The sequence below is a fragment of the Grampus griseus genome (genome assembly GCF_964374135.1).
Source record: "Grampus griseus genome assembly, chromosome: 5".
NCBI lineage: Eukaryota > Metazoa > Chordata > Mammalia > Artiodactyla > Delphinidae > Grampus > Grampus griseus.
In genome coordinates, this window is record NC_138998.1 from 72,871,940 (window position 1) to 72,896,511 (window position 24,572).

Here is a 24,572-nt window from a genome sequence, read left to right on the forward strand (position 1 = left end):
GAACATGCTGTATAAAAAAATAAATGAGATGCCAAAAAAAGTGTCATTTATGACACTCTTTGCTCCTAAGTGCCATTTTTCACTATAGGCAAGTTGAATAAAGTCAGAATCAGAGACATTACAGGAACTACTGAAGTTTTAATGTATCACTATAACTAGGATTATGTACTTTTTTTCTGGTGAGAAAGAGTGAGAGGAATCTTCACAAGACTTCTAGAAATATTTCTTCCCAGGAATTTTTTTTTCAAGTTATGAAGAAGCTCTGAATCCACAGTATAATCCTAATTCGGGGTTTGAAAACTAGTATAACCGTCAAGGTGACCTAGTATAACTAGGCCTCACCTGAGAATGTCCAAATAAGAAACAACCTGTAGATGAGTTATCTGTGATGGTAAAAGATGTTTCTTACTCCCTTCAGGTCCTCCTTCCGACCTCCAAAACACCAGCAGAAAACACAGAAGATAACTTGGTCACTTCTTGCCTCTCCGCTTGTCCTTGTCTTTGCCTTTACCTTTACCTTTTGAATCCTTGCCATCATCTTTGCCCTTCTTGGGCATTTTGAAACCACCAATTTCCTTCCGCACCACAGTGCCTCGCCACCAGGCCTGGAGCTGGAAGAGGACAGGGAAGGGGGTACAATTTGTAGTATGCCTGACAAGCTGCATTCTTTCTACATAAGGGGATTGTTTCTTCATAAACTAACTTCTGTGAAGATGGTCTCTGAGACACAGAAGTGGCCAAGCATGCTATCCTTGAGCAGTGCTTGCCTGTTGTGCAGGACTCAGAGCTTAAGCCCTGGACTCTAAAGTTTTCAAGGAGTAAAACTAAAGAAAAGGGATCTGATTAGGCCTATCTTTCCTTTACACTTAGAAACCTGAGTCCCTTACACTGCTGCTCTTTATGAACTTCCAAGTTCCCCAAATCTAACAACCATTTGATCCAAAAGCAATGCTAGTTACCTGGACCACAGGCAAAAGCAAGCACTCAGTCAAAAATGTGCAGATAATCTAGTGATTTCAGTAGGTTTCCTGGTGCATTTCAATCTCTAATGATTGATGAAAGGATCAAAACTCCCCTTCAAAAAGGATTTAGTTAGCTCCCTTGAATATCTTAGTCATTAGACACAACTGTTCTAAATACAGTCTGGTCTACTTTCAAATCAGATTAAGCTTCAAAGACTGGGAGCAAATCCACTAATAAAAAGAAAACAAAAATGGTCTTCAGCTACCTCTTACCGTTTTGCTCTAAATCGAGGAATCCTGACAAATAGAAAACACCAGAGAAGCTCAATAAATACTTGCTAACTATACATCTGACTCCTAATGGAAAGCTCAAGTTTGGGTTTAAATACCTGGTCCCGAATGTACTTCAAAGTTTACTGTCTTAATACACCCCCTAATATACATCCCAAACCACAGCTTGCACACTGTAGGGTCTCAGCAGATACTCCTCTTTCAGAGAGAAGAGCAATTGTCAAAACTACAGTTTTAGTCCAGCTGATGTTATTCTTGCTTGAAAATATTTCCCAGAATCTGACTTGCCAGTTTCATCATCACTAATATACACAAGTTCATATAAAACGCTCTCTCTTTTTTTCTGAACTGCTACTTAATCACCTTCACCTTTTTTGAAAACAGCTCTTGATCTGAACCTAGCAGATAGCCTGGACTGACTTATAAATAGGATTTTAAGAAGTAGTAGTATATTAAAAAGAATTCCTTTAGGAGATGTTTTGGTTAGAACTAGTATTCATAAGTTTGACCTCTGGGCGCAAGTTATAGGTTTTGCTTCCACTGCTAACCACCTCTTCCTTCCTGGATTAAAAATTGGGGGCATGTCCTTTTCTCTTAACTGTCTCCCTGCACCACAGGCCATGTGTTGGCAAAGCCCAATTTTTAGGCCATGCTTCCTCACAGATTTCCTGTTCCACGTGTGAGAATAAACGAGAGATGCTCTGCATTCCTCAGTGTTTGGCCAGCTACAGAATTGAAAAAGCCCCAAGATGCCAATTACTAAGGTGCCAGTTTTCTACCTTTATGCTGCTCTCTAATTCCAAGTGATCCCGTTCTATCTTCTTCCGGGTCTTCTCCTTTTCTATACGATCTTCAATGATGACTTGTTCATATTCCCTTATCTGCAAAAGTAGACATCAATCATATGTTACAGGACTTGCTCACTAAGCTGTGGCCCAGCCAGCCCAGGTGTTTTGTGTTCTTTTTTTTGTCTGCACCACATGACTTGTGGGATCTCTGTTTCCCAACCAGGGATTGAACCCCAGCCATGGCAGTGAAAGCCTGGAATTTTAACCACTAGACCACCAGGGAACTCCCCAGCCCTGCATTTTTAATATAAAACTTTAAAATGAACCATACCAGGACTTCCCTGGTGGCACAATTGTTAAGAATCCACCTGCCAATGCAGGGGACACAGGTTCGAGCCCTGGTCGGGGAAGATCCCACATGCTGCGGAGCAACTAAGCCCGTGCACCACAACTACTGAGCCTGCGCTCTACAGCCCATGAGCCACAACTACTGAAGTCCGCACGCCACAACTACTGAAGACCGCGCGCCTAGAGCCCGTGCTGTGCAACAAGAGAAGCCACCGCAATGAGAAACCCACGCACCACAATGAAGAGTGGACCCTGCTCGCCGCAACTAGAGAAAGCCCACACGCAGCAACGAAGACCAATGCAACAAACAATTAATTAATTAATTAATTTAAAAAATTGCCCTCTTCTTTAAAAAAAAAAGAAATACTAACTTGATGTGTGGCTAATGACATCAAAACAATTAATTAAAAAAAACTAATAGAATGTATACCTACAAATAGCACCCATCTTTCAAAAGAGAAATTTGAGAAGTTCTACATTTGTTCAATGATGAAACCACAATCAGAAGCTTTTTATAAATCATCATTTATAAATTATCTTCAGAGGTCATAAAGTAGAAATAAAAACAGTATCTAGCTCAAGGAGTTTGGGGAGGGTTAAATAAGTTATACATGTAAAATACTAGAAAAGTGCCCGGGACACATTAAGCAATATAAAGTGTCGGCTGCTGCTATTATTGTCCCCATCAATGAGGACGTCATCATCATCATCAAGAAAGAATCCTAGTGGTTTACAGGCATACCACGTTGTGACCAAAAAGAGTATCCCCCAGGTACTGTTGCTTAGCTACCACCCACTCCTCAGTGCTCTCTGCCTTACAGTATTAAGTCTCTGCTTCCTTACCGTCTTTGCAAGTTCTTGAAGGTGTGCTAAGTCACTGGCCTTAGCAGCTTTGAGAGCATTTAGTTCATTCTGTTTCATTTCTGTGTCCTTATCAAATTTCTCCATCCAGAACTCCAGCTTCTCCTCAAGTCTCTACTTGGAAAAAAACATTAAAATATGGCTCTACCAGACACAAAACAGTATATACTGTATGAAGTCATTTATATAAGGTAGAAGAACAAGCACAACTTTTCTATAGTGATAGAAGTCAGAATAATGGTTACTTTTGGGGGGAGGGTTAGTTTATTGATTGGGAATGGGGCAGGAGGGAGACTTCTGGGATGCTGTAAATGTGCTCTATGTCTCTCTCTGGATGGTGGTTACAGGGGTGCTTAGCCATATTCATCAAACTATATACTTAATATTTGTGTACTTTGTGTGTGCTATTATCAATTTTAAAACAGGTGGGGGGACTTCCCTGGTGGTCCAGTGGGTAAGACTCTACACTCCTAATGCAGGGGGCCTGGGTTTGATACCTGGCCAAGGAACTAGATCCTGCATGCATGCCGCAACTAAGAGTTTGCATGCTGCAACTAAGAGCACATGCTGCAACTAAGAAGTCCACATGCCACAACTAAAGATCCCGCATGCCGCAAAATAAATAAATATTTAAATATTTTTTAAAATAAATAAATAAAACGGGGGAAAAGGGCCTACCACGTGTCTGGATAAGAGAAGTTGCAGTGAAGAGGAAAGGAATAAAGGGTAGGTAGAAATTCTGAAGGATAGGAATGGCATCAGTCATCTCTTTGATTGCCAAGACTAAATAATAGTCGAGAAGTGTACAATGTTTTCAAAATTCTAAAAGACAATAAAAGTGAATCTAAGATTCTATTCCTAGCCAGCCTCACATTCAAATGTGAGGGGAAGAAAGAAATATACCTTGTCTTTCTGAAAGAGTTACTCAAGGATATACTTTATTTTTTAAATATATTTATTTAAATAATTTATTTGGTTGCTCCGGGTCTTAGTTGTGGCTTGTGGGCTCTTTAGTTGAGGTTCGCCACCTGCTTAGTTGCAGCTCACCGGCTCCTTAGTTGTGGCATGTGAACTCTTAGTTGTAGCATGCATGTGGGATCTAGTTCCCTGACCAGGGATCAAACCTGGGCCCCCTGCATTGGGAGCAAGCAGGCTTATCCACTGCACCACCAGGGAAGTCCCTCAAGGATATATTTTAGCAAAATAAAATGAAAGAGATATGAATAAGAAATAGTAAAATGTATATTTAAGCTATATGTCATAAATTTTTAGTAACAAATCATAATCTGGAACTAAATCCCAAATTAGGCAGTATAGTCTAGTGGAAAGAGCACAGGCTCTGAAGGCAGATTGCCTAGGCTCAACTCCCAACCTTGGCACTCAAACAAGTTTACTCAACTCTCCAAAGCCTCAGTTCTATCATCTGTAAAATAGAAGTATATAGTGAATGATTTCAACATGGGATGTAGGAGAGGAAGAGAAGAGGTAAGTAAAATCTTTGCCTTAATAAAGGCAAGTAGATAGAGATATTGATTACATTTAATAGAAAGAACAAAGCTAAATGTTTAAGGGTTACCACTGCAAGAAAAGAATGTATGACAAACTCCTGAAGCATGTACCTCAAGAATGAGACATCAAGAGGAGCCTTTATATGGTACGTAAACATGATATTTTAAAAAAATCAATCACAATCCATGATTCTGATTAACTTAGAGCCTGTCCGTTTGCTGCAATCATGTCTTTAACATCTTTCTAAATCTTAACACTTTAGTTTTCTTTTAATCAAAAAAGGAAACAGGCTCCAGGCAGGCAAGAGGAGCTGGCTGAAATGTAATAACATCATCTGATATTTCTTGCACTTCTATTTACATTAATTTCTATTTACAGCAAATGATACTGGCTTTCCTTTTATAGCAATAATATTATCTTAACTGAAAATAAATTGATATAGTTGTTTAGGTGAATAACTAACTAGAAAATAGTAGTAATACAGGTGGTATGCAGATATTACAAAACCAGGAAAGTGGTATGCAAATAATTGAAGTTTGCACTAGAAAGCTGGAAATCAAGAAATAAAAATTCGATCAATTCCACTATTGGATGAGAATCTGCCTTTCAATGTAGGGGACACGGGTTCGATCCCTGGTTGGGGGACTAAGATCCCACATGCCGTGGGGCAAATAAACCTGCGCACCACAACTACTGAGCCCGCGTACTCTGTAGCTCATGCACCACAACTAGAGAAGCCCTCACGACACAAGAAGAACCCAAGTGCCACAACAAAGACCCAGCACAGCCAAAAAAAATAATAAATAAAATAAAATAATACTTAAGGAGAGCAACAACTAGAAAGCTTGAAAAGCAGGAAACATAAAATAATATGGAAACAGGGCTTCCCTGGTGGCGCAGTGGTTGGGAGTCCACCTGTCGATGCGGGGGACACAGGTTCGTGCCCCGGTCCGGGAGGATCCCCCATGCCGTGGAGCGGCTAGGCCCGTGAGCCATGGCCGCTGAGCCTGCGCATCCAGAGCCTGTGCTCCGCAACAGGAGAGGCCACAACAGTGAGAGGCCCACGTACCGCAAAAAAAAAAAAAAATATATATATATATATATATATATATATGGAAACATTAAGTATAAACAAATGAAAAATCACAATAAAATTAACTGGAGTAAATTCCCCTATCAAAAAACATACCTCTCAGATTTTTTAATCCAACTATGAGCTATTTATAAAAACCACAGTTAATAAAATCAAAGCAAAAAGCAAGCAGGTTTGGCAATTAATATCTGGCAAAACAGAACTCAAGCCAAGAATAATTAAATGAGACAAAAAAGGATATTTTAAACTGATAAAAGGCAAGCTTTATTAAGAAACTATTACAGTTATAAACTTTTGTGTTCTAATAACATATTTTTGGAATATATAAAGCAAAAAATTAGAAATGTAAGAAATTGACAGATCCACAATCATCTTAGGAGACTATCACAGCTCTCTGAAATTAATAGCTCAGGTAGACCAAAATATATAACAATATGAAGAATTTGACAGATAGACTAATAGACAATTCCACAACTTTGTACCTAACAGAGAAAACATTCTTTTAAAATACCCATGAAATATTCATATAATGTGAGCATATATGAAGCAAGTAAGAACTCTACAAATTCCAATAAGCATAAATCTTATATTTCACATTCCTAGACCATAATGGAAGACAGTAAGAGTGTAAAGGTCAAAGCATTGCTGTGAGCAATAGAAAGACAGCCTACACTCTTTCCTCTCCAACCTTAACTACTTGGACATTTAAAAAACACCCTATTAATAAGGGGAGGGGTCAGGGTAAGGGTAAGCTGTGACAAAGTGAGAGAGTGGCATGGACATATGTACACTACCAAACGTAAAATAGATAGCTAGTGGGAAGCAGCCGCATAGCACAGGGAGATCAGCTCGGTGCTTAGTGACCACCTAGAGGGGTGGGATAGGGAGGGTGGGAGGGAGGGAGATACAAGAGGGAAGAGATATGGGGACATATGTATATGTATAACTGATTCACTTTGTTACAAAGCAGAAAGTAACACACCATTGTAAAGCCATTATACTCCAATAAAGATGTTAAAAAAAAAACCCTATTAAATAGGGTTAAAAAGGAAATAACAAAAAAATAATAATAACAACAACCAAAGGAAATAACAAATTGTAAACTAAAAATTATGATGCCTACAATTTACTTTTAAAGGCCCAAAAAAGGTAAGATGGATTAATGGAGGAAGGATGTATAGACGTGATAAAGCAAGAATAATAAAATGTGAATGGTAGAATCATAACTAGAAGATGGGCTTTGGGGCATTCACTGTAAAATTCTTTCAACTTTGTGTATATTTGGAAACACTCATAATAAAATGTTGGGGAAAAATAAATAAATTTCAAATTATTTGGAAAGGAATGACAATGTAAGCATTATTTATTAAAACTTCAGACTGTACTCAGAAAAGTGTTGGTTTATATACATTTACAAGAAAATAAGGGACTTCCCTGGTGGCTCAGTGGTTAAGAATCTGCCTGCCAAATGCAGGGGACATGGGTTCAATCTCTGGTCCAGGAAGGTCTCATATGCCGTGGAGCAACTAAGCCCGCAAGCCACAACTACTGAGCCTGCGTGCTGCAACTACTGAAGCCCATGCACCGACAGCCCGTGCTCCACAACAAGAGAAGCCACTGCAATGAGACGCCCACGCACCGCAATGAAGAGTAGCCCTGCTCACTGCAACTACAGAAAGCCCGTGCGCAGCAACAAAGACCCAACGCAAACAAAAAATTTTTAAAAAGAAAATAATAAAATTTGAAAATAAACGAATTGAGTATTTAAGAAACTAGACAAAGATTAGCAATATAAGCTCAAAGAAAATAATTATACATAATTATAGGAATTATATAATTAAATAATTATAAATAATACATGAACATAATTACTCAAAATTAAAGCAAAAACCAATGTGACAGGGAAAAAAACAGATTTGCTCAATAAAACCAAAAGATGGATTTTATGAAGACCAATAAAATGGTCAAACCTTTGACAAAGCTCAGCAAGAAAATGGGAGACAAGACACAAATTTTTGAAAGTAAAGGATGGAAAAGATAACTTCAGAAATAAGAGAAAATTTTAAATTGTAAGAGACTATAGATCACATTTATACTAATAAATTTAAAATGAATGTTTTAATGAAATGGATTTTCTAGGAAGATATGTTACGAAAAATGACTCAAAAAGAGGTTTTTTTTTAAAGTAAAGACATCAGTAATCATTTAAAAAAATTGAAAAGGGAGCCAAATATCTCCTTTAAAATGATACCCAGCAAGATTGTTTATGACTGAATTTACCAGTTTCAAGGAACAAATAGTAATCTATTTTGTTCTATTTTTATTTTGTAGGTTTCAGAGTATAAAAAGATGAAAAGCTTCCCAATTCAAACTGCCAAGCTAGCATAACTGATCACAATACAACAAAGAAGCACCAAAAAATGAATCTATAGGTTAATCTCATTTATAGAATATATAAATACAAAATAAAAATCTACAATTCTAACTGCCTAGTAAAAGAATAATAAATTATGAACAAGTAGGATTTATCCCCCAAATTTAAGATGAGTCAACATCAACAAATGTATTAATGTGTTTTAATTTATTAACATATTAAAAGAGAAAAAGATCATATCATCTCAATGGATTAAAAAAAATCTATCTCATAAATCTGAATGCTCATTCCCGATTAAGAAGAGAAAAAAAACTTAATATATAACTAAAAGGAAACTTTATTAACTTGATAAGGTTTACCTCCCATAAACCTACAGTGCAAACGTCATACGATCCCCATTTGTGCCAATTATCAAATCACCATCCTCTCAGCTCCAAATCATCCTTCACTGACCCACTTTGTGAAACTTGGTGCTTGCAGTAAACATTTGTTTTGCAAGCTTGCAAAATGTGAAGCTTTGTCAGTGGAGGGCGCCAGAGGGACATGACAGAAGAGCTTCTCTCCTTGGTTCCAGTGTGCTTCCTCTTTTGTTTCAGGGGCACAGCTCACTGTGGCATGGGTGTGGGACATTCAGTGGCACTTGTTCACCAAGTTTTGCTGACACAGCAGAAGGATTCTTGCTTGCCAAACACAGTCCACAGTTCCCTGCTTGCCAGCTTTACCCTACTAGCTGTAAACCAGCTCTGACCCAGGGTAACAAAGCAAACATCCTTCCTTGCATACTGTCCTTTAGCCCTAGAGTTCTCTTTTATCCCTCCTTTGTAGCCAATTCCTTATTACCAGTTAATAATTCTTTTGTTAAGTGTTCTCTGCTCAAATTACTGATGTGGCTTCTGTCACCTAACTGGACCATAATGATATAGAGTTAGTACCAAAAATAGAGTTTGTCTTCCCACCTTCTAATTCACGTCTGACTAAGGCATCTAAAATCCTTGCTTCTTCTGTTCATCAGATACAATCACCATAATGCAGTGAACATAATGTAGTGAACATATGTTTCACTGCATAATGCAGTGAAACATATGATGTTTTGTGGAAAGTCAAAGCAGGCAATATCTCTGCAGACCATAATATGGCAGAGAAAGGAGAAATGACATAGCCCTGATGCGAGACTGTAAGGGTGTACTGTTGGCCCTGTCAGGTAAAAGCAAACTGCTTCTGCAGTTTTTTTCGAAACTAGTTTGGAGACAGGGACCTTAGTCAAGTTAATAGCTGCCTACCAAGTGCCAGTGGCCATTGAAGATTTTCTCCAGTAAAGATACTACATCTCGAACAGTAGCTGCAATTTGAATCACCATCTGATTACATTTACATTAGTCCACAGTCACTCTTCAAGATCATTCAACTGCACAGGCCAAACAGCTGAGTTAAAAGGGGATGTGACAAGTGTCACTACCTCCACCTTGAAGCCTTTGATGTTGGCACTAATTTCTACAGTTACACCAGTGGTACAGCACTGCTTATGATTTACTATCTTGGTAGGGATGGGAAGTTCCAGAGACTTCTACTAGGTCCTTACTACCATAAAGGCCCTCACTCCATGAATCAGAGAGCCAATGTAGAAATTTTGTCTGTTATCAAGTATGTCTATTCCAATCCTATGTTCAGTAACTGGGGAAAATAACCACAGAGTGTATCCACAGAACAGGTGGGCCCAGAGCCAATCAGACTTAAGTCGCCATCTATCACCTGACCACTATAATCCCCCATTTTGAAGAGGGGCCACAGTGTTGTTTTGAGTCCCTAGGAATTAGCATCAATTCAGAGCCAATGTTTAGTAATCTCAAAAGGTCTGGATATTTCCTTTTTTCCAGTGCATAGTCACTCTAATAAGTAGCCACATGTCCCTTGGGTAAGGCTTGGAGGAAGATTCACTTGTATTATTTGCAGCAGTGCTGCAGAGTTCATCCTCAGGGGGACCTGCTCCCTTCAATCAAGGTGCTCTGGGTCTGTGAATTTACTTAGTCTGTAAAGTGGATGAGAGGTCTTGACTCTTCATTGTGGTGACTCAAATCAGGTTTTTGGCAACTAGACTTGGATCCTTTTCTGTTATATAGATCAAGTAATGCTTTATCAGGCTGCCCATCAATTTTGTTCCTAGAGATACCACAATTAATTAGTCATTGCCAAACATCCCTGTGGGCAAAGGCTTTCTGATTACCAGTACCTCTCTGCTGCACTCCATGGCAATCGTGTCCACCTTCGCTTTGGTAGTTAAGTGCTGCCACATGTCCTCTGGCACTCCATGAGCCCATCATCCCCACCAGGTGTTCCCATTCTAAGTTGCAGGGTCCTATTCTTTACCAAGGAACCCTAACCTGCACATGAGAAACTTAGCATGACTATGAATTCATGTGTAATAGTGCTATGCTCCACCTTCCTTGGTCTAACACCCTTAGAATCCATTCCCATACATATCCCCTGGGTTTCCGTCAATATATATCAGTAAAGTCTTGTAATTCTTTTGCAGTGTAAGCTATTTCCTTCTGAGTTACCTATCAACCTGAAATCTGCTGAGATTTGACCCTAGTGATGGATCCAGGGACAAAAGGGGTGATTGCAGTCGGTCTTGAGAATGAGCATCCCTTTTCAAGGCATCTGCCTCAGATGAAGTTATTATCACAGGGTTTTCACGAAAAGGAAGACTAATCTCAGACATAGGAGGGCAGGCTAATTCCACTGGCAAGAGAGGCTTACAGTGACTTGGGGGTTCAAGACTGTCAATTACATAAATCTGAGTCCAACCAGGTATTCCCATTCTAAGTTGCAGGGTCTTATTCTTCCCCAAGGAGCCCTAACTTGCACATGAGAAACTTGGCATGACTATGAATTCATGTGTAATACTGACTGAAACATCATTAAAACCAAGAATAGAAAAACAGTGCCACATTATTATTACTACTACTACAAAACATTACACTTGCCACTCTATCTGTACAATAAGCCACAAAATGGAAATAGACATATAAATAATGAAAGGGAAAATATAAAATTGTTATTATCTACAGTCAATAAGATTTTCTACCTAGAATATCCAAATGAATCAACTGAAAAACCATTAAAACTAATATGAGAGGACATAAGGAATCTAGAACAATATTACAAAAATGAATAGAATTTCCATATACCATGCACTTAGAGACATGTCCACTGACAGAAGGATGGTTACCTAAATTTTGGTATAACCCCCTCATGGCATGTTATATAGCAATTGTACTGCCTTAGAAAACATTAAAGACAGGGACTTCCCTGGTGGTACAGTGGTTAAGAATCTGCCTGCCAGGCTTCCCTGGTGGAGCAGTGGTTGGGGGTCCGCCTGCCGATGCAGGGGACTCGGGTCGTGCCCTGGTCTGGGAGGATCCCGCATGCTGCGGAGCGTCTGGGCCCGTGGGCCATGGCCTCTGGGCCTGCGTGTCCAGAACCTGTGCTCCGCGGCGGGAGAGGCCACGGCAGTGAGAGGCCTGCGTACCGCAAAAAAAAAAAAAAAAGAATCTGCCTGCCAATGCAAGGGACACAGGTTCGAGCCCTGGCCAGGGAAGATCCCACATGCCGCAGAGCAACTAAGCCCGTGCGCCACAACTACTAAGCCTGATCTCTAGAGCCTACGAACCACAACTACTGAGCCCACGTACCACAACTACTGAAGCCCACATGCCTAGAGCTTGTGCTCCACAACAAGAGAAGCCACCACAATGAGAAGCCCGTGCACCGCAACGAAGAGTAGCCCCCCGCTCGCCATAACTAGAGAAAGCCGATGAGTAGCAATGAAGACCCAACACAGCCAAAAATAAATAAATAAATCTATTTTTTAAAAAAAGAAAACATTAAAGACAAAGTAAATTCTTTTAAAAAACTGAGTCTGGAAAAACATATATAGTATGATCCCATTTATGTCAAAAACAAATATAAATAAATACTAAAAACAAGTATTTAGGTACATACACAAATATGTACATGAAAGGAAAAGAATATGGAAGAACTCTTTGGAAAAGGAAGTGATTAAGAAAGCTTTCGCTTTTTGAAAATCTATGTATTTCTGTACTGTTTCCAATTTTTCATTAAAAAGTATTTGTGTATCACTTGTGTTATTAGGCTGAAGATGTGAGGAACACTAACTTCATGCATCCAACATCCATTTATCCACCCACTCATCTGATCGTCATCAAATACCTGCTATACTTCTAACATCTGAAACAGGTAACATGATACATAATCCTGAAATTACAGGAGTACAGGTTCTAATAGCCTACTGATGTATTTTTCAGTAAAGGCCTGTGAGATAGCATCTAGAAATTATTTTCTTTAACCACAGATTTAGAATTATTGGCTGAAAATTCATCCAGTTTCTCAAAGGCAGGCTATATCATGAGTAAGCTGGAAATTTTTTCCTTATTCATCCAACAGGGATATTTTGAAAGGTTCCATTCAGCTTGGTTTGTTATTAGTATTGGAAATACTAATTAAAACCATTCAGTCATATATAATTCAGACAAGAAGAAATGAAATAAGTAAATAAATACATGGAAAAATGGTCAATTCTATTAGTAAGCAAAAATGCAAAATAAGACAATTCATTAAATTAGTAGACTTTTAAAAATATCTAAAACATTGCGGTACCCTGTGGGACAGGACCAAAGATGGATGGACTGATAGAATTGAGGAATGTTAAGCCCTCTGTCATAAAGCAGACCAGTGCCTTTGTAGAAGGAGTGAAAATGCGCATTTATACGCCCCTAATGGATCGTCCTAAATGCCAAGGATTAGAATCCCGGATCCAGCATTTTGTATGTAGGGGATGCACGGAGCACCCACATTTATTCCCTGAGGAAGAAACAAAAGCCGAAAGGGACTGTAATGACACACTAGAGGAAGAAAATACTATTTTGGAGAAAGCAACAAAGACAGTTTGTGTTGATACAGAAATTAAAAGCATCATTTAACCACAGAAAACTCACCAAGATCTAGGAGGCAACAAAAGACTATTAGGCTAAAGAAGTTCTTGCTTGAATAAGAAAGAATTTAAACATTCTTTCATTCCTGTCCAAAAGAATTAGAGATGGAAGAAGCAAAAAGCAATTTTAAAATGGACATATATTTACATACACCTGGAAGACTGTGCCTTGTGTTCAAATTCATTAAAGCCAGATCCTGCAAGTACAAAAAAAAAAAAAATCGAAAACAGCTAGTTCTATTGAGGTTACCTTGAAATTAGTGCTTGCATAAATTGCTGATGTCAGTGTAAAACAGAAAGTACTAGCATTATTTATCAAAAGTCACAAAATAACAGACTCTCTGAATTAATAATCTCATGCTTGAGATTTACTTTTAGTAAGTAATCGCAATGAATAAAACAGTTATTTGGACAAAGCTTTCATTACTGAATTATTTATAATAATGAAACTTTGGAAATAATCTAAATATCCAAAACAAAAGAGTAACAAATTATGGAATAACCATTCAATGGAACATTATAAAACCACTTAAAATTATTTTATGAAGAGACTGCAATAAAATGGAAAAATGAGTAAAAAACCAACTGGCAAATTTTAAAAAATTAATTAATTTATTTTTGGCTGTGTTGGGTCTTCATTGCTACATGCAGGCTTTCTCTAGTTGTGGTGAGTGGGGGCTACTCTTCATTGCAGTGCACAGGCTTCTCATTTCTGTGGCTTCTCTTGTTGCGGAGCATGGGCTCTAGGCGTGCGGGCTTCAGTAGTTGTGGCATGTGGGTTCAGTAGTTGTGGTGCATGGGCTTAGTTGCTCCATGGCACGTAGGATCTTCCCAGACCAGGGTTTGAACCCGTGTCCCCTGCATTAGCAGGCGGACTCTTAACCACTGCACCACCAGGGAAGTCCCCAATTGGCAATTTTTAAAAAAATCTTCCCTCAACTAAGAATATGCTATTTTTATAATTTTAAGAAATCAGGAAATTTTAGTTTTAAATTATGACTATGAAGCAATATAGGAACAAGAAAAATTTCTTATATAGTGCCAAATGATAATGGTAGAAGACAAAATTTTACCTGTACTCAAATTACAGCTTTATAAAATATTTATCCAGATGGATAACTTTTAAAGAAAAGTGGGCTATACAGCTCATTTATTAGGCTGGTAGAATCATGGTTGATTTTTCGTTCCTTAAATTTTTTTTGCTGTCCTTGGTATTTTATAAGCAGGACACAAACATGTCAGAGGATAAGAAAGTTTTGGGGACCCACCTGCTGCTCCTTTCTAAGGAATATTTCAATCTCTGCATGAATCCGGTTCTCTTCTTCAGTTTTCAGTCTTAGTTTCTGTGAGAACAACAAACCAATGTCAGGAATTCTTCCCAATGGGGCTGGAAGTGAGTTCTCAAGATCAGGGGTGTAGCTGTGACAGTAGTACGGGTCTTCTCTACCAGCTGGGATCCTAAGATTCCGAGATATTGCTCCAGAGCAGCAATTCCGTTCCCTTCAACTCAATTCGTGTTCACAACATGGCTGAGCCATGTCTGGCACTGTGCTAGACACAGGCAGCTGCCCAGAGCAAAAGGGCCATAATCCTGTGGCCTGGAAACTGGTGTCCATTTAAGGAGAGAAACAATGCTTCAAGGGCACAAGCTTCTCAGGCCTACAGAAGGAAATTCCAGAGTGCAAGAAAAAAGTTTGTTGTCATAGTCTTAAGCCACACTTGGGAAGTAAGCTTTCAAGTGAGTCAGAGAAAGGAGCCGCCTCCTGCACACAGGTGATACGCTCTACTGATGTTTGCTCCTTCTCGCCGACCACTTGTTCTTTTAGCCATTTAGTCTTCCTCCTCTAATGAGGGTCTACCCTTGTTTCTTTCTCCTGACATTTTTCACTGTGACTTCTCATTTCTGTAAATGTAGGTTTGCATGAAATTCAGCCCTCTAGATTTTGTATTTCTTAATGGAGGGATGAAAGATACTGGTTGAGTGAGAAAAGTAGCAGCAAAAACCTGCAGTTACTGAACATCTTGTTTTGCCCTCTCCCTATAATTACCAGGAGAAATGGCAAGTGGTTTTATAGAGTAAGGATAAAGTGACCAAGAGAAGAAAGTACAACCAATTTTCAAAGTCATCACAAAAAGCCAGGAGATGTAAGCTACAGCCCATCAGAATCTCTGCCTGCAAAAAAGCAAGTCCTCATTCCTTTTTTGTTTTTAACCTCAAATGTTAGGGTTGCTGGAGAGAGAGAGCAAAGATTGGGAAAGTCTCCCTCGCTCTCCTCCTTTGTCAGCTGAGGCAAATCAGGAGCGACAGCTTGACTGCCAGCTACCTGATTCATTTCTAATTAACAGTGATTACCTCAATCTCTTCCAGCAAGAGCTCCTCTGTTTTGCTACATTTTTTCTGGGTCTGGGAAATCTGCAGCTCAGTGTTTCTCTTCATATAGCGATTCTCCATGTTGGTTTTTGCCTTCATCTCTTGCAACTCGTTCTTAAGGTGAGCAATATATTCATGCCGACTCTGTAAAGGTAAGACCAGGTTTCTAAATTAAAATACATTCTACCTCCATTCAGCTCAGTCAGTGGCTTAAGTTTACCTTTTGTTCTTTTTTTTATATATATAATTTAAGATTTTGTATTTCCTTACAAGAGGAACGTTTTAACAAATTTTACAGGTGTCAATCAACCCTTGTTCAAATTGGGCACACATCAAATCTAGCATTATGGGAGTTTTATTTGGAAGTGAACTTTTAACTATCAATACAAATGCCAAGATACTACACAAAACATCCACAGGAACTTTTTTCATCTTTTTTTGAATTGTTCACAAACATTTCCTACATAATCCAACATACAACAGAGAAATGGTACATTTTTTCTTTCAATTTGCATACAATGGAAAAACAAGAATATATATATATATTTTTTACAAAGTTTAACTAATAGACACTACCAAGCTGACAGTTTAAGTCTATAAGTGAGAAATTATCTAAAAAAAAATAATCAGAATTTATTTAGCATCAGTCACTTATATAACCAAGTATTATTCTGATTAATAAAACTTGCCACCATTAGGCTTCTGGTATATACTTATACCAACTACTCCATCTGTTGTATTGCTTCCCACCTTGGTTCTTCACAACTACAAACAGAAAATCGTTGCAAAGTAGGGGCAAGCATTTGCAAAAACAAAGAAAAATCTCCAGCTTATTAGAAGCATGAATGTGTGGTGGAATTTCCTCCCAAGCAATGGACTTTCAAATCACTTAAGAAATCACCAGAACTGAATGTGTCAAGATATCTGCCTAAGTCCAAGAAGAGATGCATTTATTTATATCCAAAAGAGGAGTGAAAATTAAACTTAGTGTTTAGTTTGGGGGCAGGTTGGGGGAATTCAGCCATTTAAAAAATGACCATCTTAAAAAAAAATGACCACCGAGCTTCCCTGGTGGCGCAGTGGTTGAGAGTCCGCCTGCCGATGCAGGGGACGCGGGTTCGTGCCCCGGTCCGGGAAGATCCCACATGCCGCGGAGCGGCTAGGCCCGTGAGCTATGGCAGCTGAGCCTGCGCCTCCGGAGCCTGTGCTCCGCAACGCGAGCGGCCACAACAGTGAGGGGCCTGCGTACCGCAAAAAAAAAAAAAAAAAGTCACTCACTCTGCTGCTGTTTCAAAATTTCAATGTTCGTTTTTGCACACCCTCCCCCAACCCCCAAGCCTGTTTGTAAGGAACTAAAACATTACATCTGGTGAACAGCAAAGATTTCACTACACCTCAAATGCAGAACACCTATGAAGCAGAGGAATGTTGGCTTTTTAAACAGTAGCAGATAAAAAAAGAAAAAAAGATGCAGGACCCCTTCAGTTCTTCACTAGACTTAGAAAAACTTTCCAGAATACTGCTTCACACTGTTCTGCAGCAAATACTGAGCATTCTGTATCTGGGCCTGTGTTCCTGTAATGGTAATAATCCGATCTTCGGACCCTTCTAAAGGCTCATCAATTTTGATCGAAGCTCCTGACTCATGATGGATTTGTTTAATCTGCTGACCACCTTTGCCAATAATAGATCCAGCCAGATCTTTGGGAATAGTTACTTGTGTAGTAATAATAGGTCCACCAAGATCACCGTATGAGCCACGACCCCCTGCATAGGAATAATCATATCCAGAGCCACCCTGTGGTTCATAAGCCATCTGCCACTCTGACGGGCTCCATGTATCTACTGCAGAGTCCCAGATTTCATCAGCACTGAAACTAACCAAACCATCATAACGGTCTCCAGGTCTCCCTCTTCTGTCATAGGCCATTAGCTCTCCTCCTCTAGGTGGTGGTGGTGGAGGAAGAGGAAGATTCCGAGCTCTGCCACCACCCGGGCCCCCTCGTCCAGGAGGAGGTGGAGGAGGTCCTCGACGAGGGCTCATATCATCATAATCCCTTCTGGATGGAGGCATGGGACACCCACCCCGACCAGGGGGCATTCTGTCCAAACCACCTCTTCCCGGCATGGGAAATCTCACGGGACGTCCACGGCGGTCATCAAATATCATTGTAAAACCACCATAATCATAGGTTTCATCGTAAACATTAGGATCATAATGCTGAGCATGTCCTTTGATGGGAGACTCTGATATAAGATCAAGGATGATCTTTATGCACTCTACAACCCTATCAGGTTTTCCTCCAATAAGAACAACTCTGTCAGAGTGGATTGAGGACAACATTCCTGGAAAAGCTTGATTGTTGTCTGAGTGTTCTCTCAAAGTTCTTTGATTTTAGCACCTTTGACCCCAATAATTCCTCCAGCCAGACTCTGATGAATCAACAGTCTCAACTCGCAGTCAAAGTCGCTTCCTTTATAGTGTTGGTAATTTAAGCATTCCACAGCATCAGATTCGAGCGGGAGCTGGCTGGTTGCAGTGGGTGATGGCAACTGCAGGCCCTCTTCCAAGGTAGGGATGATTTTCTTCAGAATTTCTCCAATTGTTTCAGTACTGGCACTGTTACTCAATATGCACTCGGGGCCACTGCTGTCTGGGACTGAAACACTCACTGTAGTCTGTACGGAGAGCCTTAATATTCTTGCCTCCTTTTCCAATCACTGCCCCAGCATTCTTGCTCTGAAGCAGAAGGCGTAATTCAACCATCACATCAGTGTTTCTAGATCTTTTTTTTTTTGGGGGGGGGGGGTTGTTTGTTTTTTTTTGCGGTACGCGGGCCTCTCACTGTTGTGGCCTCTCCCGTTGCGGAGCACAGGCTCCGGACGCGCAGGCCCAGCGGCCATGGCTCACGGGCCCAGTCGCTCCGCGGCATGTGGGATCTTCCCGGACCGGGGCACGAACCCGTGTCCCCTGCATCGGCAGGCGGACTCTCAACCACTGCGCCACCAGGGAAGCCCTGTTTCTAGATCTTTTAAAAGCTTGTTCGTCTTCCATATCTTCAGCGGGGCGTTTACCTAATTCACCATTGGTTTTGGTGTTGGGAAAGGTTTCCTCTGGCTGTTCAATTTCCATTTTCTTGTATTAAAGGGGCACACCAATCAGTTATTTAATATATCTTTGCAGGGCAGAACTGAAGTGTTCTGGGCGGGACCAATTGACACCCTTGCGCTGCAGTAGCCGGGCAAGGCTACCGGCCCTATGCTGCTGTGCAGCCTCAGCCGGTCACAGCTAGACAGAGAACCTACCTTTTGTTCTTATATTTCAACAAGGAACTGGATCTATTTTTCTGCTATCACACTATGGGAAATTTACCCAATAATCATGGATGGTATAATTGATAATCAGCATCAGGACGGTGAGATTCTTTCCTAGGCACACTATCTGGGTACTCTGTATCCACACAAATTTCCCATCACTATCTCATTTTGGTGGAAAGAGCACTGAACTAAATGATCAAAAGACCTAACTTCCCACCCAAGTCCCACCAGCTGTGTGAATTTGGCCGCGTCAGTTAAACTCTCTAAGTCTTACCTTCTTTAAAATAGAAACATTAATATCTACCCTGCCTGCAATATCTTAGCAAGTAATTATAAGGATTAATTGACAATATGTGTGAAAAGTCTTCACAGGTTCCAAAGTGCTTGGCAATTTCTTTTCTTTCTTTAATTGAGTTAACATTGGTTTATAATATTATGTAAGATTCATGTGTACATTATATCTCAACTTCTGTATACATTACAATGTGCTCACCACCAAAAGTTTAGTTTCCATCTGTCACCATACAGTTGACCCCCTTTACCCATTTCCCACCCCTAATCCTTTCCCCTTCTGGTAACCACTACTCTGTTCTACATGTTTGTTTTTGTTTGGTTTGTTCATGTATTTTTGTTTTGTTTGTTTGTTTTAGATTCCACATGAGTGAAATTATATGTTATTTATCTTTCTCTGTCTGACTTATTTCACTTAGCATGATAATCTCAGTGTCCATCCATGTTGTCACAAATAGCAAGACTTCATCCTTTTATGGCTGAGTAATATTCCATTGTATATATACTGTGTATATATATATATATATATATATATATATATATATATATATATATATATATATATATATATACACCATATCTTCTTTATCCATTCATCTGTCAGTGGGCACTTAGGTTGTTTTCTTATCTTGGCTATTGTGGACAATGCTGCAATAAACATAGGGGTACGTATATCTTTCTGAATTAGTGTTTTCATGTTCTTTGGATAAATACCCAGAAGTGGAATAAATGAATGATATGGTAGTTTTATTCTTAATTCTTTGAGGAATCTCCATACTGTTTTCCATAGTGACTGCACCAATTTACTTTCCCACCAACAGTACACGAGGGTTCCCTTTTCTCCACATCCTTGCCAACACTTGTAATATCAGGCCTTTTTGATAATAAGTGCTTGGCAATTTAATGGCCTTGGTATTCATTTTTAAAATATTTATTATGTATCAGGCATTGGACTAGACTCTAGGTAAATAGTAAAGGCCTAAATAGACATGGTCCTTGCCCTCATAGAGCTTACAATCTAGTGGGAAAGATGTAACTAAAAGGAAACTTTTAGTTTTAAACTTTTTAAAATGTGCAATATGCTATGAAAGAAAAGGTTATGAGAGAAAATAACAAGAGAGACCTATGTTAGATTGGATAGTCCAAGAAAGGATTCTCTGAGAAAGGAATGTTTACTCTGACACCTGAAGGGTAAGAAAAGTGGGTTGCGCTTCCCTGGTGGTGCAGTGGATAAGAATCTGCCTGACAATGCAGGGGGCACGGGTTCGAGCCCTGGTCGAGGAAGATCCCACATGCTGTGGAACAACTAAGCCCGTGTGCCACAACTACTGAGCACGTGAGCCACAACTACTGAGCCCGTGTGCCACAACTACTGAAGCCCACGCACCTAGAGCCTGTACTCCGCAACAAAAGAGGCCACCACAATGAGAAGCCCACACACCGCAATGAACAGTAGCACCCGCCCCCGCCCTGCTCTCCGCGCCCCTCCCGGGCGCCGGGGCGTCAGGGCCGTCGGCCTGTGGCCCTCAGTGCGTTCGCGCGTGCGCCCGAGGGCGGCCCCGCGTCCGCCGCTCGCGGCTCGGCGCGCGACACGGAGGCCGAGCGGGAGCAGGGGGCTGCCCGCCATGACCCCCTGGAGCGCGGCGTGAGGGGACCGAGGTGAGCGCTGGCAGGGGCGCGGCAGGCGGGCGCGCTCGGGCGTCTCCGCGGCCTTTGTGTGTCTGCTCCCGGCCGGCCTGGGCCGCCCCCGGCTCTCCGTCTCTCCCGCGTCTGCGTGTCAGCGCCGCTGCCTCCCGCGGGCCTACCTTCTGCTCGTGTCCGTGTCTCTTTCGGCGTTTTTGCAAAGCATTTGTCACCGTGTGTCTGTCCCAGTCTCGTTCTGCCTTTCTGTCACGTTTCGGCGTCAGAGCGTCAGGATTAATGTTGGTGTCTCCGTTCGCCAGGTGTCTCTAGTCTCTGTGCATCTCTCCCTGCCGTCTTCCCATCTCATTTTTGTCCTGGTACCCGTGTCCTCCAAGCCCGAGTCCCTCTCCGCGGGTCTGTCGCTTGGTCTAGGGTCTGCCCTTACCCCAGGTTCTTGAGTTAGTTTTGGTGAAGAACCCGGCTCTGGAATCAGAGGCCCACTTTTTGCGAGCCTGTAAGATTTGTCAGGTGATTTATCACCAAACCTTAGTTTCCTAGTCTTTAAAATTAGTGTGTTTATGTTTCCTGCGTAATAGGGCAGCTTTGCCTAATAACAGAGGTGATGCTTTTAAGTGCCTAACCCTGGCGCGTAGTAAGTGTGTAGTTAACTGCTGGGAGCTCTGGTTTCCATTATTATTTGTAGATTTTTTTGTTCCACACAGATGACCTTTGATATCATTTGATATCTGACTACCCCTTGGAAAATTTTGCCGTATGATTTGTCTTTTATTCGATCTAGTAATTCTCTTTGGGCTAAGCAATTTTGAAAAACGTAGTCTTGTTTTAAGCAGTATCTGTGAAGTTTTAGTTTTGCTGTGAAGGTTGAATATATCCTCTAATGCCCGTTAATATAAACACACGGTGTTAAGATAGCACATTTTCTGATGGCCACCCTTTTAGAAATAGTTCTGTTTTTTCTCTGACAATAATAGTAGCCAATGTTATTGAACTACTACCCAAGGGGGGCAGTGCCAAGAACTTTATGTATCCATTGTATTTAATCAACAGTTCCGGGTGGAGCTGTTGTATTTAATCACAGTGCCGGGTGGAATCTTTTCCTTCATTTCGGAGTTGAGCAAACTGAATCTCAAACCCAGATTTCGTGTTCTTCTCCATTTTTCTTGTCTATTATTTCCCTGTCCCAGATTACTGCCTCTTTTCGTTTCAGGGTCGCCGTCTTTTCTCGTTGCCCGCCTGCCTCACTCTCTTCCCATGGTTCTTTATCTGTTTCTCTTGTCTTTGTCTGCCCAGCTCTCTGTGCCTCTTTTTCTTCTTCTCTCTCTTTCCCTTTCCTTTCAGTCTCCTACTGTTAGTTGTCAGATCAGCTCTTCGTCTTAGTGTGTCTGGCTGGGTCTGTCTTGGCACCCATGCCATCTCTTTTCAGCTGTTCACATCTGTCTCCAAGTGCGTGCTCTCCTGTGTTCAAGGCAACCACCTCCCCGGGGACTCAGGTTGTAGGAGATCTCCGTAGGTCTCTGCCTGTGGCTAGCGTGCTGGAAAGGTTGTAGACGGTGTGGTCAGAGCCTGCTGTGCAACCGGGCTGCTCCGGAGATGCGGTGACCTGCCAGTCCCTGCCGCGGCCTCCCTCCTCCCGCCACCCCGTCTCTGCATGCCCCGGGGGGCCAGCCCCCCTCCCCACCGCCAGCCACCATGTCGACCTCCTCACTGCGGCGCCAAATGAAGAACATCGTCCACAACTACTCGGAGGCTGAGATCAAGGTTCGCGAGGCCACGAGCAACGACCCCTGGGGCCCGTCCAGCTCCCTCATGTCTGAGATTGCCGACCTCACCTACAATGTCGTCGCCTTCTCAGAGATCATGAGCATGATCTGGAAGCGGCTCAACGACCACGGCAAGAACTGGCTGCACGTCTACAAGGCCATGACGCTGATGGAGTACCTCATCAAGACGGGCTCAGAGCGCGTGTCAGAGCAGTGCAAGGAGAACATGTACACCGTGCAGACGCTGAAGGACTTCCAGTACGTGGACCGTGACGGCAAGGACCAGGGTGTGAACGTGCACGAGAAGGCCAAGCAGCTGGTGGCCCTGCTGTGCCACGAGGACTTGCTGTGGGAGGAGCGTGCCCACACGCTCAAGACCAAGGAGAAGCTGGCGCAGACCGCCACGGCCTCCTCCGCAGCCGTGGGCTCTGGGCCCCCGCCCGAGGCAGAGCAGGCCTGGCCGCAGAGCAGCAGGGAGGAGGAGCTGCACCTCCAGCTGGCCCTGGCCATGAGCAAGGAGGAGGCCGACCAGCCCCCGTCCTGCGGCCCTGAGCATGACGTCCAGCTGGCCCTTAGTTTGAGCCGTGAGGAGCACGAAAAGGAGGAGCGGATCCCCCGTGGGGACGACCTGCAGCTGCAGATGGCCATAGAGGAGAGCAAGAGGGAGACCGTGGGCCAGGAGGAGGGGAGCTGGAGCTGCTCGCCGGAGAGGTACCCACTTGCAGTCCCGGTGCCTTTGACATGAGCGGGGTCGGGGGCTCTCTGGCCGAGGCTGTGGGGAGCGCCCCCGCCTGCAGCCTCCCCGACGCCCACGCCGCCCACGCGGAAGACCCCTGAGTCGTTCCTGGGGCCCAATGCCGCCCTGGTGGACCTGTACTCGCTGGTGAGCCGGCCAGGCCCCACGCCGCCAGGAGCCAAGGCCTCCAACCCCTTCCTGCCGAGCGGAGGCCCGGCCACCGGCCCCTCCATCACCAACCCCTTCCAGCCTGCGCCCCCGGCGACACTCACCCTGAACCAGCTCCGGCTCAGCCCTGTGCCCCCGGTCACTGGAGCGCTGCCGACGTACATCTCTCCCCTTGGCAGGGGCCCTGGCCTGCCCCCCCATGATGCCCCAGGGATCTCTGGCCCCCAACACTAAACCCTTCCTCCTATAATCCAGGGCCGGAGGGGGCTTCCCCCATTCCTGCTCCCTGGGCGACCAGTGTTGTGAGTGCATGTGAAGCGGGGGACCCCTGCCCCCACCCCAGCGTCCTTTCCCCTGCTGGGGCCCACTCACACTACACCCTCTCCCCACCATCCCCGACCCTGCTTCCCTCCCCGGAGAGAAACTGGACCTGGGGATGGGGAGGGATGCGGCCGGAGGGGGACCCCTGCCCACGGCATTAGAAGGGGGAGGGACAACGGGGGGGGTCTCCCCACCCATCTCCCTCCCTCCCAACTCCTGACTGGCCCCTCAGTCAGTGTTTGAGCCTCCTCGTCCCCTCATGCACCCCTCGGTGAATCCTTGGTGATGATTTTGGCAACTTCGGGAATAAATGGCAATTCTTATGGGAAAAAAAAGAGTAGCCCCTGCTTGCTGCAACTAGAGAAAGCCCGCGTACAGCAATGAAGACCCAACACAGCCAAAAATAAAGTAAAATTAAAAAAAAAAAAAAATGGGGTCGAGGGGAATTCTAAGAAAAAGGAAAAATGTATACCAAAGTCCTGAGGCAGCAATAATGCCTGATTTTATGCTGATCTAGAGTTTCTTAAAGCAGTTTGCCCTTACCTCATCCTATTGACTCCAGCATGTATAATAAACATTTCCAATGCTGGAGCTGCCACGGAGGTATATAGCACTGGGGAGATGTTCTCAGAATAGGATTCCAAGAAGGAGTTATTTCCCCACTGGGCCTAGGGATTCTCATTTCCCTTAAATTTTGAGTGCTGGAAAACTGGAAGTAGAGATAGG

At 42.5% G+C, this 24,572-nt stretch overlaps 1 protein-coding gene and 2 pseudogenes across 3 annotated transcripts in view; 1 reads left to right on the top strand and 2 right to left on the bottom strand.

Moving 5' to 3' along the window:
- Positions 1-470: 470 nt before the first annotated feature.
- DRC9 (dynein regulatory complex subunit 9) overlaps positions 471-24,572 on the bottom strand; it is a gene marked incomplete at its 3' end in the record, with an annotated part of 41,438 nt that continues 17,336 nt past the window's right edge. The window contains exons 7-11 of the mRNA XM_082654813.1: positions 15,591-15,752; positions 14,506-14,580; positions 3,233-3,364; positions 2,033-2,134; positions 471-611 (exon numbers count right to left, since the gene is read on the bottom strand). Of these exons, the coding sequence (XP_082510939.1) occupies positions 471-611; positions 2,033-2,134; positions 3,233-3,364; positions 14,506-14,580; positions 15,591-15,752 (612 nt within the window). The remainder of the gene's footprint in view (positions 612-2,032; positions 2,135-3,232; positions 3,365-14,505; positions 14,581-15,590; positions 15,753-24,572) is intronic.
- Positions 17,107-18,893, bottom strand: LOC309822792 (heterogeneous nuclear ribonucleoprotein K-like; annotated as a pseudogene). Its single transcript has 2 exons — positions 18,608-18,893; positions 17,107-18,388 (listed from the first exon to the last, which is right to left on the bottom strand). The product of its transcript is annotated as a heterogeneous nuclear ribonucleoprotein K-like (transcript).
- LOC309822794 (epsin-1-like) lies at positions 22,551-24,163 on the top strand (annotated as a pseudogene). Its single transcript has one exon. The product of its transcript is annotated as an epsin-1-like (transcript).